The 20,331-nt window shown below is 36.8% G+C and overlaps 1 protein-coding gene across 1 annotated transcript; it reads left to right on the top strand.

The window, feature by feature from the left end:
* Window positions 1-3,445: 3,445 nt before the first annotated feature.
* On the top strand, window positions 3,446-15,829 carry LOC147409880 (CELLULOSE SYNTHASE INTERACTIVE 3). The gene is made up of 7 exons (XM_086431980.1): window positions 3,446-3,926; window positions 4,277-4,377; window positions 4,641-7,716; window positions 8,614-11,158; window positions 13,474-13,928; window positions 14,324-14,440; window positions 15,110-15,829. The coding sequence occupies exons 2-7, from the start codon at window positions 4,310-4,312 to the stop codon at window positions 15,269-15,271; spliced, it is 6,423 nt and encodes a 2,140-aa protein (XP_086288106.1). The 5' UTR covers window positions 3,446-3,926; window positions 4,277-4,309; the 3' UTR covers window positions 15,272-15,829.
* The last annotated feature ends 4,502 nt before the right edge of the window (window positions 15,830-20,331 follow it).

Here is a 20,331-nt window from a genome sequence, read left to right as displayed (position 1 = left end):
GTAGAGTAGGACTTTCAAAAAATTAGTTTATTACTCTTTTACCTAGGGTAGGTAGAGTAAGACAATCAAATTTTGCTCAGATTATGCTAAGTTTTTTTTTCCTCAATTTTACTCAGTTTCACATAGTATACACACCTACACTTGCACTTTTTAGTCAGGGAGAATTCTCTAAAATTCAAGGATCTGACACTATCAGTGAGAGTTCTCGCTCGATGACCTGACAACCTTTTAGTTTGGGGAGAGTTTTACGCTCAAGGATCTGAACGCCTCGACGAATTGCTAAATCAGGCTACAAAATGAACTGTTACTAGCTTTGACATTCGGATATCGCACTATCTACCAAAATAGATTTTCTATCTAGTTTGCTTCAACCCTCTGTCAAATAGGGGCATCTGTAGACATCCCATTTTTGCACTCACCTGATTAATCAACTCGTCAACCCGATCGCAACGGTTCCCAATGATGGATGATTATTCCAACATTTTATTTTGTTACCAGATATGTTTCAGAAATCCGGATGAGGTATCTCGAACTGACAAAATTGTAGAAACCATGCTACGTTAAGAAAATATGACCCTAGAAACATAGAAATTATCATCTTGCAGACAAAAAGAAGCTTTACGATAAAAATCATTAAAAAATGATCAAAATACCCCTAACCTTAAAATATCCTTAGAGCCTACATTACGCTTAAGAAAATCCTTTCGAACACATAAAACAACAAATCAGAACTAAATAAATTATTTCGTCAATTTTCACAGAATTTGACAAAATTATGAAAATGCCCCCTCATAAAGTTCACAACTATTTCGCACAAAAAATTTCATAAATGACACAAATCAATGTTTCCATTGAATTCCTTATGAAAAATCGATTCTAAAACATTCTGGAACATAAAAAATTGACTTAAAACGAGAAAAGTCCTCTCCGGGGGCAAAACGATAATTTCACAATTTTCATAATTAAAATTTTTAAAATTAATAAATAAAATATTAAATAATTAAAGTGAAACATTAGAAAATTTAATTTAAAATTTTAAACTAAAAAAATCGATCAATCAGACTCTCAGGCAAAATTGTTGAGGGTTGTCAAGATATCTCTTCAAAGATCCCTCCATTTGGGGATCCAAAGAATTAAAGATATAATAGAGGGGGGTTCTCCAAAAATTAAAGTCAATCAAGTAAGACTAAAGTCAAAATTAAAGTCAATCAAGTAAGACCAGAGTTAAGATATTAAAGTCAATCAAGTAAAACTAAAGTCAAAATCTTAAAGTCAATCAAATAAGACCAAAAGTCAAAATCCTAATAGAGTTCTAATTAAATAATAACTCTATTTAATAGAATTCTAACTAAAATATAAGTCTACCTAAAACATTTCTAATTAAAATACAACTCTACCTAAAATAATTCTAATTAAAATATAACTCTAACTAAAAGAATTATAATTAAACACTAATTCTATTTAAACCAACCCTTAAAAAAAATCTATAAATAGGGGTCCTCACACCCTATTTTCGTATCAAATCATAAACCTTAAGAGAAGTAGGTCAAAAGCGGATCCGCGTCCCCCGCAGATCAAGGGCGCTTTCACCTCCCAGATTGACAAAGATTTGTGTGTTGCTCTTAAAGGAAGTCCCAAGTAGGAATAAGGCAAGGATCTAACTTGACAACTCAAAAAATCTGCCCACATCTCAATATCAAGAAAATCGCCTACAACACAAAAGTCTTTCTCAAATTAATGAGAAAACCAAACCTCACCTCAAATCAATAAAGGAAACAAACCTGACTTGTATTGGCATCTAAAAATAATAATAACATGTCGTCTACAAATTGAAGGTGCAAGATTTGCGATCCATTATTAGCCACACCAAAATTAGACAACACTTCCAAAGAGGTGACTTGATGGAACATTCTACCCAAAGCCTTGACCAACATATTAAAAAGAAAAGGGGATAGCATATCACCTTGTTTAAGTCCTTTAGAGTTATAAAGTAGTTAATTGGACTCCCATTAACCAAAATAGAGAAAAAAGCTGAAGAAATACATTTTCTCATCCAATTAATCCATTTTTCTCCAAAATCCATACGATACAAAAGATACCAAAGGAATGTTCAATTAACATGATCATTGGCCTTTTGATGTCAATTTTACAAATAACCCCTCCCTGTCCGTCACTTTCCTAGAGTCTATGCACTCATTGGCCAACAAAATACCATCCAAAATTGTTTGCCTTTTATGAAAGTCCCTTGCTCCATGCCAATGATTAGAATCACTACTTTTAATCTCAAGGTAGGAATTTTCAATAAAATCTTATAGGCAAACGTAATTAGATTAATAGGTCTGAAATTTCTTAACTCCTCCGCCCTTTCTTTCTTAGGAATCAAAGTAATGATAGTTGAATTAGAACCATGATCCAAAAAACCTTCTCGTAGAAATCACTTATAACCTTGCACAAATCTTCCTTCACCACGTCCCAATAAGTTTTGTAGAAATCCATTGTAAAACCATTGGGACTTGGAACCTTATCATTGAACATGTTGTTGATTGCTTGAAGAACCCCATCCTCTCCAATCACTCTTTCAAGCCAATCCCTACTACTCTCGGAAATATTATCAAAATCAAAATTATCCAACAAAGGCCTCTCTTCGCACTCCTTCGAACAAAGATTATGATAGTAATCCACAATGGAGTTTCTAATATTCCCTTCATCCTCAAGCAATCAATCCTCCACCAAAATTTTCTCAATGAAATTCCTTCTTTAGTTAGAATAAGCAATATGATGGAATTTTTTTTTTTCATTGTTGTCACCTTCCTTCGACCACCTCACCTTAGTTTTATAGTTCATAGGCAAAAAATATACCAAGTGACAACATTAGTGTGGCCTAATATTGCTGGCAGGTATTTGTGAAGAACATATAGCATTTCCTTATATGATAAGGATACTTAGGTGTGCAGACATACATGCCACCCCATTTGTTTTTACTAATCTTTAAAGTAAATTATTATTATAATACTAAATGTGGTAGTAAATGATGGTAGATGGAAAGGAGGAGAGAAAAGGAGAAAAAGTGATAAGATTCTCTACTCCAGGGTGTTAAGTTAAATTCTTACTCCCAGTCTCTTTTGCACAACACATAGTGGTACTTTCTTTAGATCCATTAGTACTCGCACACCAAAATTTATCTTCTACACTGATTTATAGCTATTAGATACCCTGATGGATGAATTTTGCTGTGTTGGTGGGGAAAAAAATTATTGTGTCGGTGAGGTAGAATAAAAAAACAATTTGAATGCCACGTGGTACGTAATGGAAAGTGAGGAAAGTTTAAATCCAACTTTGGGGAGTACGAGATCATCAGCATCACTGAAAGAAAAGGAAGAAAAAATTGTGGGCCCGCCAACCCCGAGAAATCGGGTTGGGTTGTTTGGCTGTACAGACCAATTGGCTTATTTCCTTTTCTAAGTTTTCTTCCACACTCGCACCGAACCTGACGCCCGTTTTCTCCGACACACACACACACACACAGAGAAAGAGACCAATTGTGGGTTGCGTTCGGTTAGAGAATCTGAATTCTCTTCTCCATCTGATATGATATAATATGATCTGATCTGATTTGATCTCCACCGTACTTGTTAATGTCAGAAGAAGAATTCAGTTAATAATTATGAAGAGATCTGGATCTCCACCATTAACGTTGTTTTGCTCTGTTACTGCTGTTGTTCTTCTTGTTGTTTGATTTGAATCAGGGAGGGAGACGAGTCTAGGCTTACTGTTCTTTTTCGATTTCCCCTACTATTGTTCTTAGATGCAGAAGAGGAATTAAGACCTTTTGATTCTCTCGAGCAGAGAAGGAGGAGAAGGAGGAGGAATTGAGGGTTAATTCAAAGTAGGGATTTCTTTGGCATTTGCATTCTCTGCCAGCCCAAGTATGTCTTCTTTCTTCTTAATTTTAATTTTAATGTTTTTTTTTTTTTTTTTTTTTGTGTGATCTAATTCTGATCTCGTCGTAGTATGTTTTTTCATCTTTGTGGGAAATGGTTAGACTGGATTATGCGTGTCGGCGATGGGATGGATCTCAAATCCTGCTGTGATTATGTTTTAGGAAATTGTGATTTTTCTTTTTTTTTTTTTTGGATTTTTGGTTTTATGATTATTGGAATTTGGAAGCAATTGAGGAACTATAGTCGATCGAATTCGAAGAAATGGGGATTTTAGGATTATTTGCATTTTTTTATATTTATGATTAATTGCTTATTATTGTGTTTGATCTCCTCAGGTGGGGGCTGCGGAGAGTAGGTAATTGGTGCAAATGTCTAAATCTCCCTCACCTGAACCTCGACAATCCATCTTATCCTCATCTTCTTCTTCTCTGCTTAGGTATTTTTTTTTTTTTTCTTTCTTTTTTTGGTTCTAAATTTATGTGTTTTATCGATTGAAGGCCTAATGCTGATGCCCCATTTGGTTTTGTTTTGAGGATTAAAATATGTTTATTTGAAACATCTTCCATGCATCCTGAAATTTCCAAAGATTTTCCAACTGGGTTATCATAATGAAAATTTTTTTTTTTTTTTTTTCTTGCTTTTATGGTGTCAAATATTAAAATTTTCTGATTATTATGAGTCTCTATGTTTACTTGACAGGGAATCAAATGAAGCAGCAGGAATGGATGATCCAGAAACTACGATGGCTACAGTCGCTCATTTTGTTGAGCAGTTACATGCCAACATGTCCTCACCACATGAGAAGGAGCTTATTACAGCACGTTTGCTTGGAATTGCAAGAGCAAGAAAGGATGCAAGGACACTTATTGGCTCCCACACCCAAGCAATGCCACTCTTTATATCTGTCCTCAGAGCTGGAACACCCATTGCAAAAGTCAATGTTGCAGCAACTCTCAGCGTTCTCTGCAAAGAAGAAGATTTACGGTTAAAGGTACTTTTGGGTGGCTGCATACCCCCATTACTCTCACTTCTCAAGTCTGAATCGTCGTCAGAGGCAAGAAAAGCTGCCGCAGAAGCAATATTTGAAGTTTCATCTGGTGGGCTATCAGAAGATCACGTGGGTATGAAAATATTCGTTACTGAAGGTGTGGTCCCCACTCTGTGGGATCAATTGAATCCAAAGATCAAGCAAGATAAAGTGGTGGAGGGTTTCGTGACGGGGGCTTTGAGGAACCTTTGTGGTGACAAAAATGGATATTGGAGGGCCACACTCGAGGCGGGAGGAGTAGATATTATTGTTGGGCTTCTTTCTTCAGATAATGTTGCAGCTCAATCTAACGCAGCATCTCTCTTGGCACGGTTGATGTTGGCTTTTAGTGATAGCATTCCCAAAGTTATAGATTCCGGAGCTGTCAAAGCTTTGCTTCGTTTAGTTGGTCGGGAAAACGATACTTCGGTTCGTGCCAGTGCTGCCGATGCTTTGGAAGCTCTTTCATCAAAGTCAGCAAGTGCTAAGAAAGCAATAGTGGATGTAGATGGCATACCCATACTCATTGGGGCAGTTGTAGCTCCTTCAAAAGAGTGTATGCAGGGCGGTGAATGTGGTCAGGCCCTACAAGGTCATGCTATACGTGCTCTAGCAAACATTTGCAGTGGAATGTCGGCTCTAATTCTTTATCTCGGAGAATTATCCCAATCACCCCGTTTGGCTGCCCCCGTTGCCGATATAATCGGAGCCCTTGCTTACTCATTGATGGTTTTTGAAGAAGAACCATTTGATGCGACAACACAAATAGAAGATATTCTATTAATGCTTTTAAAGCCTCGAGATAATAAGCTAGTTCAGGAACGTGTTCTCGAGGCTCTGGCAAGCCTATATGGCAATAACTACCTCTCGAGATGGCTAAGTCATGCAGATGCAAAGAGGGTTCTCATTGGGCTGATAACTATGGCTTCTGCTGATGTGCAGGAATATCTGATAATCTCATTAACAAGCTTATGTTGTGATGATGGTGTTGGTATTTGGGAGGCACTTGGGAGAAGAGAGGGTATTCAGTTGTTGATATCTTTGTTGGGTTTAGCTAGTGAGCAACATCAGGAGTATGCTGTTGAGTTGTTGGCAATTTTGACTGACCAAGTTGATGACAGTAAGTGGGCTATTACTGCTGCGGGCGGTATTCCTCCTCTAGTGCAGTTATTAGAGATGGGGTCTCAAAAAGCAAGGGAAGACGCAGCACACGTGCTTTGGAATTTATGTTGTCATAGTGAAGATATCCGTGCATGTGTTGAAAGCGCCGGAGCAGTTCCAGCTTTCCTTTGGCTTCTAAAAAGTGGTGGGCCGAAAGGACAAGAAGCTTCTGCAATGGCACTTACGAAGCTTGTTCAGTCAGCTGACTCTTCCACTATTAATCAATTGTTGGCTTTGCTCTTGGGAGATGTTCCGAGCTCAAAGGCCCATATCATTAGAGTGCTGGGTCATGTACTTACTATAGCATCCCAAAAAGACCTTGTACAGAAGGGAACTCCCGCCAATAAAGGCCTCAAATCACTTGTACAGGTTCTCAACTCCTCGAATGAGGAAACTCAAGAATATGCCGCTTCTGTCCTAGCTGATATATTCAGTACTAGACAAGATATTTGTGATAGCCTTGCAACAGATGAAATTGTTCTTCCTTGTATGAAGCTTCTGACTAGCAAAACTCAAGTTATTGCTACACAGTCGGCTCGGGCCTTGGGTGCACTGTCTCGTCCAACTAACTCCAAGGCTAATAACATGGCTATAAACAAGAAGTCTTACATTGCTGAAGGGGATGTCAAGCCACTAATTAAGTTAGCAAAAACATCTTCCATTGATGCTGCAGAGACTGCAGTGGCTGCATTAGCAAATCTTCTTTGCGATCCTCAAATAGCTGCAGAAGCTCTAGCGGAAGACATTGTCTCGGCTTTGACAAGAGTATTGGGTGAAGGGACGATGGAAGGTAAGAAAAATGCCTCACGTGCTCTTCACCATTTATTGAACAATTTTTCAGTTGGGGACGTGCTTACCGGAAATGCTCAGTGTCGTTTCACGGTTCTTGCACTCGCTGATTCCTTATCTTCAATGGACATGGATGGGACTGATTCTACTGAAGCCCTAGAAGTTATTGCACTGTTGGCTAGGACAAAACAGAGTGTTAACTTCACATATCCTCCATGGTCCGCCCTTGCTGAAGTTCCCTCAAGTTTAGAACCATTAATCCGATGCTTAGCTGAAGGAATTCCTCCAGCACAAGACAAGGCAATTGAAATACTGTCTAGGTTATGTAGCGATCAACCTGTTGTACTAGGTGATTTGTTGGTTGGAAAACCAAGGTGCATTGCTTCGTTAGCTAATAGAATAATGAGTGCACCTAGTTTGGAAGTGAGAGTTGGTGGGGCTGCACTACTCATTTGTGCTTCAAAAGAGCACAAACAGCAGTCCATGGATGCACTTGACGCATCGGGATTTTTAAAGCCCCTCATTTATGCTCTGGTAGATATGATGAAACGGAATTCTAGCTGTTCATCGGTCGAAATTGAAGTAAGAACCCCTAGAGGGTACTCAGAAAGGACAATATTCCAAGAAGGTGATGACTTTGAGGTTCCTGATCCAGCCACTGTTTTGGGGGGGACAGTTGCCTTGTGGTTGTTGTCAATAATTTCTTCGTTTCATGCAAAGAACAGACTCACTGTCATGGAAGCTGGTGGAGTAGAGGCTCTTTCTGATAAGCTTGCCAGTTACACCACCAATCCACAGGTATGACTTTGATCTGGTTTCCTCCTTGGCCTTGCTTATCATTAGAGCACATCTTTTATACATTACCTTTTATGTTGTGCATGCCAGTAAAAACTTGTTCTTGGTCTGAAGTTTCACAATATTCTATTTTCATTTATAAGTGATAAGTTTATTATAATAACAAAAAAGTTAGTATGCTAAATGTGTAGTTCCACTTAACTGAGTGAAATTTCCTATTTCCATACTTGTAATTCCATAAAAAATCCCAGACCATACCATATTTCAATACTTTTTAGCATAGCAAACAAGGAGAGGAAGTAGATTGGGATACCAGATGGGGTGCTTTTGATCAAAATCACTTTTCCTCTCTTCTATATATATCTTGGTTTCCATATTCCAAATTTTTTCCCTACATGCTTAATTACTAGATCCCAAATGGACTTCTAGGCATGGACAATTCATTGTACAGTTGGATTATCTAAAATGCTATCCACGTGATCCCTACAGGCTGATTAGACCATGAAAATACCATTCTGGCAATTACCTTTGGCATTTCTGCAACACTAGGTTATAACATTTTTTGTTCATTTTATTGAGTAAGTTGGTCTTAATCATGAGAATTCAAAGATTTAATGCAATCAGAGCAAGTCACTGAGATTTTAATGTTCAAATATATACATGCACACATTTATATACGAAGTCAAGGCTAGATTCATACTTCTTCAAACATTTAACTATATGCATGAACATTAGTAAACATTTTGATGCACTCCTAGTCCTGCAATTATTTTCAACTTCGTTCAACAATGGTGTCGAACTGTATCATACCTTTGCATACTTTTGTCAGTCACAAATGAAGATCAATAGCAATTTGTGATTTTGTTTTCTAATAGTTATTTGTCGGATTTATGTTGACAGGCGGAATTTGAGGATACAGAGGGTATATGGATTAGTTCCCTGCTTTTAGCTATTCTATTCCAAGATGCTAATGTTGTTCTATCACCTGCCACGATGCGTATCATACCTTCACTTGCTCTTTTGCTCAGATCTGATGAAGTTATTGACCGCTACAATGCTGCACAAGCAATGGCTAGTCTTGTTTGTCGTGGAAATAAGGGAATACATCTTGCAATTGCGAATTCTGGTGCAGTTGCAGGGCTAATTACTCTAATCGGTTATATAGAATCCGATATGCCAAATCTTGTTGCCTTATCTGAAGAATTTTCGTTGGTACGAAACCCCGATCAAGTTGTTCTGGAGCAGTTATTTGAAATTGAAGATATAAAAGTCGGCTCTACTGCACGCAAGTCTATACCTCTTTTAGTGGACCTTTTGAGACCAATTCCAGATAGGCCAGGTGCCCCTCCAATTGCCGTTCGCCTTTTGACCCACATTGCAGATGGAAATGATGTGAACAAACTTGCTATGGCAGAAGCTGGAGCTCTGGATGCTTTAACCAAATACCTATCTTTGAGTCCTCAAGACTCAACTGAGACCACTATAGCTGAATTATTGAGAATCTTATTTAGCAATCCTGATTTGCTTCGCCATGAAGCAACACTTAGTTCCTTGAATCAACTCATAGCTGTCTTGCGTTTGGGATCAAGAAATGCTAGGTTCAATGCTGCTAGGGCTCTCCACGAACTTTTTGATGCTGAAAACATCAGAGATTCTGAGTTAGCAAGGCAAGCCATTCAGCCATTAGTCGACATGCTTAGTGCAGGATCAGAAAGAGAGCAACAAGCAGCTCTCATTGCCCTTATCAAGTTAATCTCTGGAAATGCTTCGAATGCATCATCATTAACTGATGTGGAAGGCAATCCACTTGAAAGCCTTTATAAAATATTGTCATCCACTTTGTCATTGGAACTGAAGAGAAATGCTGCTCAACTTTGTTTCTTTCTCTTTGGTAACTCAAAGGTGCGAGCAATGGAAATGGCCTCCGAATGTATACAACCCCTAATATCTCTAATGCAGTCAGATACAATTTTGGCAGTAGAATCCGGTGCATGTGCTTTTGACAGGCTGTTGGATGATGAACAACAAGTGGAACTCGCAGCAGCATACGATATTGTTGATCTTCTTGTTGGATTGGTTTCTGGGTCGAACCATCAACTTACGGAGGCTAGCATTAGCACTCTAATAAAGTTGGGGAAAGATCGTACTCAATTGAAGCTCGATATGGTCAAAGCTGGGATTATCGATATTTGTCTTGAGTTACTCCCCGATGCACCGGGCTCCTTATGCTCCTCGATTGCTGAGTTGTTTCGAATCTTAACGAATAGTAGCGGGATTGCAAGAAGCTCTGCTGCTGCAAGAATGGTAGAACCTCTTTTCTTGGCTTTACTCCATCCAGATTTTAGTTTATGGGGACAACACAGTGCCTTGCAAGCACTTGTAAATATTCTCGAGAAGCCACAGAGCCTTGCAACGCTGAAACTCACTCCTAGCCAAGTCATCGAACCTCTGATTTCGTTTTTAGAGTCCCCTTCTCAAGCTATTCAGCAACTTGGTACCGAATTGTTGTCACATCTTCTAGCACAAGAGCATTTCCAGCAAGATATTACGACACAAAATGCAGTCGTACCTCTTGTACAGCTCGCTGGAATTGGAATCCTCAACTTACAACAGACAGCGATAAAGGCGTTGGAGAGTATATCTACGAGTTGGCCAAAGGCAGTTGCTGATGCTGGGGGTATTTTTGAGCTCTCTAAGGTTATTATTCAGGACGATCCTCAACCGCATCATGCATTGTGGGAATCAGCTTCATTGGTTCTCTCAAATGTATTGCGTTTCAATGCAGAGTACTATTTCAAAGTTCCATTAGTGGTCCTTGTGCGAATGCTACACTCAACATCGGAGAGTACTATTACGGTAGCTCTAAATGCGTTGATTGTTCAAGAGAGGAGCGATGCTTCCAGTGCTGAACTCATGGCTGAGGCTGGTGCAATAGATGCACTGTTAGACCTTCTAAGATCCCATCAATGTGAAGAAGCATCTGGAAGACTACTTGAGGCTTTATTTAACCATGTGAGGGTACGAGAAATGAAGGTTTCCAAGTATGCTATAGCTCCGCTATCACAATATTTATTGGATCCTCAAACAAGATCACAGCCTGGAAGGCTTCTTGCAGCTCTTGCACTTGGTGACCTCTTCCAACATGAGGGACTTGCTAGGGCCAGGGATTCTGTATCTGCGTGCCGTGCACTTGTAAGCTTGCTTGAGGACCAGCCAACTGAAGACATGAAAATGGTTGCAATATGTGCTTTGCAGAACTTGGTTATGCACAGTAGGACTAATAGGAGAGCTGTAGCAGAAGCAGGTGGCATACTCGTAATTCAGGAACTACTACTGTCTATAAATTCTGAAGTTGCTGGGCAGGCAGCATTGCTTATTAAATTCTTGTTCTCCAATCACACGCTTCAAGAGTACGTATCAAATGAGCTCATCAGGTCTCTCACAGGTAACTCATTGTTCTTTTTTTTAGGTAAATGCAATTAATATTAAGCTTGGTCGAGATGACCGAAAAGAAGTACAAGATGATCAAAGAAACAAAACCCAAAACACCTATTACAATCTACAAACCCAGTCCCACCTCCATGAAGTCATCAAAGAATACACCTTTGAACTCCACAAAATCTTTACACCAAGAAAATAAAAAACCTTTTATTGATACTAAAAGTTCCACCCATTGTTCTATTGTAGATTTAGTTCCTGCCTTTTGCTTTACAACCACGCATTGAAACCAGCCACTTGTAAGTTGTAACTTCAGTGAACCTTTAGATGGTTTGTTTTGGCAATCAGGGAAAATATTTCAAGTTTGGATAATTCCATTAGTTTTGTTGAATCCTTCTGTCACTAACCGAGTTCTTCAACTGATCAACTCTTACATGATACATTTTCCTTCAATTTTACAATGTGCAGTAACTTGTATCCAATAATGTGCCTTCTTTTAGAAAAGAAATATGCACACTTTTTAGGGTGCCCATCTCATTTTAATATCAATAGAAGCATTTTTGTCAGAAGAGGCCAAAGCCAAGAACTTTGCTGTAGATATTTAAAGACGAGAATATTAGAGTAAACCAAATACCAATTCCTCCCATCTTAATACGAAGTTCTCATATTGAATCCCTTAGTTCTCATGATAATGAAACTCCAAAAGAATTGAGTCCTTTATACATAACACTATCAAGTTTTCATTGCTTGCAACAATATGATTATTCCTTTCCTTCCAAAACACCCAACACATTGAAAAAAAGGGAGCATTTCCCAACACACTTCCCCTTGATGAAAATTCCTCAATATGCTACCTTATGCATATCTCAATCATAGATTTGGGGTAATCCAACGTTTTCTAAACGTCCTTCCGACCCTCTTCTTTAGATATTGCAATGGAGAAGCAAGGGATTTATTAATTCCCCATTGGACTTAAATAAAAGACACTTGTTGGTCATAGAACATCTTCCACTAATGATATGGCCCACTGTTAGGATTTTGTTGAATCTTGTCATCCTGTTACGATCTCTCTTCTCTGCCTTCAAAGCAAAAATAGTCTCCAAGTTTTGGACTTTCCAATGTGATTAGCTACACTTTCCAATTCCTAGTCATTTAGATTTCTCCTTAAGATCCAAATTCCAAGAACTTCTGTCAAAATTAAAGCCTTAAACAATCTTTCACTAGAGCTCTGTTTTTGTTTTTTTGTTTTTTTATCGTTTTTTTATCGTTTTTCTGTAGAAGAGCTATATTGTTTTTACACATAGCATCAATTGAAGGGTACTTCATGCGAAATAGAAAATTACCATACCTATGATCTTCCCAAAAAACACACCAAATCACATGAGCCCACTTTAGAATGACAACTTGCATTATATAATCGCTAGTTCCTTGAGATCCCTTTCTACACTTGTACTCCATAAGAAGGAGCAATACTCCCATTCCGTCCATCATTCAGGCTTCCAAATCATCCACCAATCACCCCATCTCCTTAAGCTGTCCCTTTCCTTGCCAAACCTCTATCATTTATCCAAGAGAACCATATTCATGTCCTTAAAATGTCTACTACCAAGACAACCCTCATATTATAATAATTCTTAAACCACCATTATGAGGTTGAGTCCTACTAAGTTCTTTTTCAGTGGTGAAAACTGTAGAGGCAAATTCGAGTCTCACCTCAAGTTACTCTGCTCTGCTGCTCCGAAATAGTGCTCCTCACTCCTCCATAATGGCACCAGTGTGATACCTGCCAATAATCCTCTGACGAACAAGTTAGAGTTGCAGAAAGGATTAACAGACATTATCTCAAATCGATAGGGGGCCAAAAAGATCCCTTAGCTTTTGGTCCTCCCTCGAATATATAGGATCACTTCGGAATTAGGGTTCCCCTTCATTCAGTATTTGATCATGGTAAATCCTAGGATCAAAGGGATCCTAAACCAAATTGGAATCTTCCTTCATGTGTCCCTGGATCCTTGGGATTTCTCCCAGGATCTCGAAGCTTGAAGCGTGAGGCATGGGATTGCTTGAATATACTGGTCTGCTCTGCGGGCAGACTTCTATCATTGTCCTGCCCTTCATACGGGCAGGACTGAATCATTGAACTGTTCCGAGTACCTCTTACTTTTCACAGTCGCTTCTCTACCTTCCAGCTCATGCTTTCATCAGAACACATGTAGGATCCTGATGAAATACCAATTTTACCCTCTACAACAACTATACATTTTGTCCATCTTTTGTGCATAAGTGTATTAATTAAGTTTCTGGCATTGTCTTGTCATGCAGCTGCACTGGAGAAAGGGTTGTGGTCCGCAGCAAAAATGAATGAAGAGGTCTTGAGAACCATAAATGTGATATTCTCCAATTTCTCTAAGCTTCATATTTCTGAAGCAGCTACATTGTGCATTCCACCTTTGATTGGAGCACTCAAATCTGGAACTGATGCTGCTCAGGAATCGGTATTGGATACCTTATGCTTACTAAAACATTCATGGTCAACCATGCCCATAGATATTGCTAAAGCTCAAGCCATGATTGCTGCCGAAGCCATTCCTCAGCTTCAAATGCTAATGAAAACCTGTCCACCTAGTTTTCATGATAGAGCAGACAGCCTGTTACATTGCTTACCAGGGTGTTTGACTGTCACTATTAAACGTGGTAACAACTTGAAGCAAACAATGGGGAGCACGAATGCCTTCTGTCGGTTGACAATAGGAAATGGTCCTTCACGGCAGACCAAGGTACTTTTCTTTAGGGTATTTTAGAAACACCCCGCTGTTAAATTGGTGATATTACATTTACCCCCTTGACTAATGTTTTTTCTTGATGATTTAACAGTGAAATTTTAATTTTTTTTCCAAATTTTGATTTAGTAATTTAAGTATTTGAAGAGCATTCTGGAAAAAATTAAAAATTCACTATTAAATCATCAACCTAATCTTGCATTTTGCAAGACAGTGAACCTAATATCACCAATTTAACAGGGGGGTATTTCTAAAATACCATTTTCTTTGTTTCTTTTCTATTCTATAAGAAAAGCTTAAGTTATAGTTATGAGGGGCTCCACTATTCTAGTTAATCTAAATCTTCTAAGCATTTTGGTTAGGTTTGATATTTTTTTTTTTATCTTTATTAGGTAGTGAGCCACAACACATGTCCGGAATGGAAAGAAGGGTTCACATGGGCATTTGATGTACCTCCAAAGGGGCAAAAACTTCACATCCTCTGCAAAAGCAAAAATACATTTGGAAAGGTATGTAGATCTCCTTGTAGATGTTTTTAGTGGATAATTTAGACTTACCCTCCAGGTTTTGGTGAATATTTGAGATACCCCTATGCATTTTCCCATTGATGACATTCCCCCTCCTCTTTTGGCTGTAGTCGAAGTGATTAAACGTATGGCCAAAACACACTCATTTTCAACTTCTTTCCCAAAAATCCTTCATCGAAAACTTGGGTTTTGGTGATATGATCCTCACTTGTTCTCTGCACAATTTGGTTAATTACTCAATTTTATCTAATGCTTCATCTTCTAAATCAATGAGAAAAACAAATATGAAGTTTTTAACATAGATAGATAACCATGTTGAAAAAAATGGAGAGTTTTATGAAGATGATGGATTTTTTTGGTGAAAACTTCGAGTTTTTGGGAGAAAAATCAAGGATTTCAAATAGATGGAAGACAATGGAATTCTATTTTGGGGGAAATCCAGGCTTTTTGGTAAGAGGTTGAAGAGGGTGGTATCTACCATTCAAAATGGGTTATGTCAACAGTTTGGAAATGCCCAGTGTGGTATCTCAAATATTCACCAAATCTAGTTGGATGTGTGTCTGAATTACCTTCTGTAGTTTCTTGCTCCAACCCCCAACGTGGAGGGAGGGTTCTGTTCTTACAATGTTAAATGTGATGTGGGTGTTGCAGTCAACTCTTGGGAGAGTAACCATCCAAATAGATAAAGTTGTAACCGAAGGAGCATACAGTGGGCTTTTCAGCCTCAACCACGACAACAACAAAGATGGTTCTTCTCGAACACTTGAAATCGAGATCAGCTGGACCAACAGAATCTCGAACGAGAGCATGTGAATGAGTGAGTAGTCAATATATTTCCACGTACATAATTTGTACACAAATTGACCAGTCCATCCCAATGTGTTGGTCGATTGGTTCTCTTGCTTGTAAGTAGTATTTTCTTTTGAGGTTCAGTTTTGTAGCTGTGAAAGATTATGCTTCAGAGATGAAATGTAAAAATGTTCATTAAGTTTGCAGAGGTGGTCGGTCGCCTTCAGATTTCAACAATGTAGAAGATTAGAGATGGATGATGGTGGAGGAAATGTCAGGGCTGTAAAAGTTTGTTGTACAGGTGAGGCTATAGGTGCTAGTGAATCAACATCTTTAGAAGAAAAAAATGAAAATGAGTCCTGAGGAATTGTAGAACTGAGCTTTTCTAAGTTACATGGCAATGCAATATGTATTGCCATCTCTACAATTATAACGAGATTCAGTTGTTTGTTATGGATCCTCGGTTTTTTCCTTCTTTCCTTTCTTTTTTTCTTGGAAAGAACTTCTCCCTATATTAAGAGATATGACCATGTTTTTATTTTTATTTTTTGAAGTGTAAAGTCGTCCACCTTTTCTTTTGTATATTCTAAAAATTGTCTGAGCTTCATTCCAAGAAGTAATGATTTTTTTTTCGAAGATTTTTCAGGAGTTGTGAACACATTGAATTATATTCTTGGTAAGAGGGTTTTATGGGAATGATGATGAATTGGCAAATTGGTTTGCAGTAAGGATGACTTGAGAATTAGCCGGCAGACCTAACTGTTGCATTTTTATTACAAAAAATCACCATTGGAGTTCTGACGACTCACCCAACCTTATACTTCATGAAGTTTGTTACTTGGGCAAACCTTTTTGAGTGGGATCACGACATTTTAAAAAGATTAAATACCGATTATATTCTTTATTCTTAAAGTAAGCTGTTCTTTGCACCCCAATTTCTTAAATTATTTATCACAACTCAAATAAAAATTAGAACATTTTTCAAACCTTACAAATTTTTTACTCAAATTATAATTGGTTTTAAGAATTAAGTTGTAAGGGTATTGGTAATTTAGTAAAGCCCCATTTGAAATAGGTGATATTAGTATTCCTCCTAAAATGCAAGATGAGGTTTACCCTTTGATTTTTGTTGACCTGGTCAAATTATTAACAAAAAATACCCTTATATTTTGAAATTACGAAAATGAGCAACTTGACTCTGTTCAAATTGTTGGAATTTAGAGGGTTGAATTAGAAAACCCTTTAATATTCATGTAATTGCAACCATATGGTAAATCAATTAACCATAGGGTATTTACATCCCATGTTTGCTTTTTGCTTTTTGCTTTTTACTTTATGCTTTATGCTTTTTACTTTATTGCTTTATGTTTAGTTGAATGTTTGATTTTGCCTTGAGAAATATTAGTCCCACATCGACTAGGAGAAGAATTGATTTGCAATTCTTAAGTAGTTGTGCTTCTAATAGCTTTAAAGTTGATAGAAGTAGTGGGCGGGCTCACGCGTGCACACGGGGGTCCAAGAGGAAAACCCATGGTTCTAATTGGAATTTGGATCCACCGGTCCGAAAACCTTAATGCGTGCACGCAGGGGGGGTGCAAATTCTCGGATTTACACCTCACGTGGGTGCGTGCATAGGCCCGTTTTTGCTTTAATTTTCAAGGTCCGTTTTTATTTAAATTTAAATTGAACCAGTGTGTCTATTCTGAACCAGCACAATGTGCCTGTTCGGAACCAGTTTGACTGTTCTAAACAGTCACTTTCTCTTTTATTTATATCAATTGTTTAGTCGATTTAAACTACTTGATTTTCTCTGTTATTATGTATTTTCGAATTATCAGTAAATTATTATTTCGTTGTGAGAGCACACAACATCGTCGAGTTCGAAGTTACGTTCCAATTTAGAGTACCCTTTTGGATACGTGGGTTGTTGAATCCTGCAGAACGAACGCCTACAGACTGTGGTACCGTAGCAGGGGCGAATTTCGTTTTAGGACAGTGCTTTGTGCACGCCTCAACCATTTCTTTTTAGGTAATATTTTCTTTTACATTCAATTTCGAAATATAAGGTTTGTTCTAACTTCTTCTCACTTTGCCATAAAAGAAATCAGTATTCAGAAATAACACAAATGAGAATAATCTTGAAATTCCTAATCATGTCCAACTAATTTCTTATCGATTTAAATTTAAATTTTGTTAGTTTGAAGCTAAATCTCGACTCAATTTCATACTTTTCAATCTAATATCAACGATGTTCTTCCGATTTCATCATTTTCATCTCATCCCAAAGCATGTTTTGACCCAAAGCTTAGAATATAAAAAAATCGAGAGAAAATATGAAATAATAAAGAAAATGAAATTAGTAATATCCTCTCCTATAAATATATATATTAGTTTTACCCCCCGCGCAGTAAAGAACACAAACAAGATTTTTTCTTGGAAACTCAAGACTTAAGGAAAAAATGATAAAAAGAGGTTTAAGAAATAGAACCCTAATACTCTTGAAAACATTCCAACAATAACAAATACAAATTCTAGCTAGTAAGATATGATAAAATTCTATCTTCATCTTCATCTTTTTTAAGAAAATAAAGTTGGGATTTTTTTAAATCCAATAGTGTGAAATATTTCAATCCAACGCTTAAGATTTGATTATATTTTTTTTTCAAGTAAAGCAATGGCATTTTGATAATTTAAATGCTATAAGAATATTTTGGGTATTCATACCGTAGATGTCAATTGAACAAACGTTGGTAATTGTTTGATCAGGTTAACAAAAGTCCAGAGGGTAGACCTCATCTTGCATTTCATAATGGTAACCCTAATTTTGCCTATTTCGTAAGGGGGTGTTACTAAAATATCTTATAAAATATTTTTCAAATGTTTGAGTAATTAACGATTAAAACACACCATTCAAGCATTTCAAAGCTTTGGTACGAATTATTATCTCAACATTACAAAATATTATAACACATGTTCAAACAAATTATTTAGTTGTTTACAATTATGGTTAGGCTCATATGTAGTCTTAAACCCAAAAAATGGATTTAACAAAATGAGAAAGCTTCTATTGGCACTCCAACTTTTACTTATTTTCAATCGTTTAGTTATTTTCTTTATTTTTAATTTTGGTGAAATGATTAAAAGTTGAGGTGCCAAAACAACTAGCTTTTACTTTTTTATTTTTAAATATGCGAGGTTTACCGGGCATGGTTGGTACTTCCCTCCTAATAGTGACACATGGCATCAAAAAAATAAGATGAGATTTTTGTTTTTTATTTCAGTCGTACCATAAGTTAAGGGTATTATGAAAATTTTATATTTTAAATATGAGTGATTTTCCAGGCTGACCTATTTGTTACAATTTTATCACTAAAACTCCCTTGCTTTATCAAGTTTGTTACCACAAACCTTACTTTATGAATTAGACTAGCAAGACTAATTTTGTAAGATTTCAAATTTTACTAAGGGTTGTTGGGCTGACATGGATTATCAAATGGGCAATCCAACACACAACCTTCTGTATTTCATGGAAAAACTCATATTCAAAAAACCAAATTAAAAAAATATTTTTTTTTTGAGCTTGATCGAAGATGTTGAAAATGGAGGGCTAGTGAAGTCTCAAATTTAAAACTAAAATTCAAAGGTGAAAGTAAATTTTTTTAGAATATTTATTTTCAAAATTCTTGGACTTTTTTCCTTTATCACTTTGTCACATCAAATCATGTTTTTGGATGTCAAAAATTGATCTGGTTCAATGCTCTCTGAGGTTTGCGGAGTAACACATTAACAGTCTCAATTTGAATTTTATGACGTGGATCACACTCCAAGGTTTGCTCAGTAACAAACATGATAAAGTAATACAGCTTCAACTTGGGTGGGCTAACCGAACTCAACTCGTGCTCAACCCGATTGATGGGCGAACCTAGGTTGGATTATATGGAAAATGAGTTGAGCCTAGGCTAGGAAATCTGAACCCAAATTGAATTCGGATTGAGGCTCTAAGCAATCCAACTCAAATATTTTTATTTATTTAAAATAAGATGTTAGTTTTCTCTTCCTAAATATATTTGTAAAACTAATGAAAAAAAAAATTTATTAAGTTTTCTTCCTACATTTAAATCTATTGTTATATATGTTATCACTTAAAAGGAAATATTTCCATTGAGGTAATCTTTTAATAAAATTTTATAAGTCTTGTGTTATAAGTACTATCCCATAGATAATTGATATGTACTTATCAACTTATTTGTCTTTTTTTTTTTTTTTTAGGAATGATATTGACATTAAGAACTAAGGAGTGTAGGAAGCATCATGGAGATTTTTATTTTTTTTTATTTTAAGTTTTTTATTTTATCTTAGTAGTGTGGCTTGTCGACAATTATTAGTTATCAATGTGAGATTCGATTTAATATGATTTGCTAAATATTATTTAAATGATGGATTTGGAGGTTGTGTGTAGTGTGTCAATGGGTCGATTCTGGTTCTTATGAAAATTAGAACCATAACCACTATAATTTTTTGGTTCTAATTTCGATTTTAAAGTGAGTGGAATCGAAACTAGATGCCCAAAAATCACGAGAAATTAGACTTGCTCAATAAGTCCAACCAGTCCAAAATTACCTAACTTGGGCTAACTCAATGTAATACCCCAAATTTTTAATTCATATCTCGAGAAAAATCAAATAGTAAAATTTTGAGAAAATTTTGAAAGTGGGACTTAGGGTAAAACATTTGGATTTTGTTATGTTCACTTTTAGTGAAATCTAACTTCACCGTTGGATTCAAAATAGTCGGCAAACATACTTTAGCTTGTAAGCACGCTCAAATTCGAGCTCGAACGGAAGAGTTATAAATCCTCGATTTTTGTATTAGACAGGGCAAAAAATATAAATTTTTATTAGAACAAGAATTAAAAGAATTCGATAGCACCATTAGGTCCGCAATGAAAAATTATGAAAAATAGAGTATTCACTCGTCAGTTTTCGATCTCGAAAAGTTGAATTATCATAAAAATGAAAACACCTTTAAAAAAATATCAGTTTTGTCCCGCAATTACTTTATATAAATGATTTATATTTTTCTTC

Source organism: Akebia trifoliata, chromosome 2 (genome assembly GCF_017979445.1).
Source record: "Akebia trifoliata isolate Shusen 1 chromosome 2, ASM1797944v1, whole genome shotgun sequence".
Classification (NCBI taxonomy): Eukaryota; Viridiplantae; Streptophyta; class Magnoliopsida; order Ranunculales; family Lardizabalaceae; genus Akebia; species Akebia trifoliata.
This window is presented reverse-complemented; position numbering and strand designations above follow the sequence as displayed.

Bases quoted from the DNA above. Each gene is read 5' to 3' on its own strand.
- LOC147409880 (XM_086431980.1), top strand. From the start codon at position 4,310: ATGTCTAAATCTCCCTCACCTGAACCTCGACAATCCATCTTATCCTCA. The intron at 7,717-8,613 runs GTATGACTTTGA...TTATGTTGACAG, and splicing joins GTTACACCACCAATCCACAG to GCGGAATTTGAGGATACAGA. The intron at 11,159-13,473 runs GTAACTCATTGT...CTTGTCATGCAG, and splicing joins GCTCATCAGGTCTCTCACAG to CTGCACTGGAGAAAGGGTTG.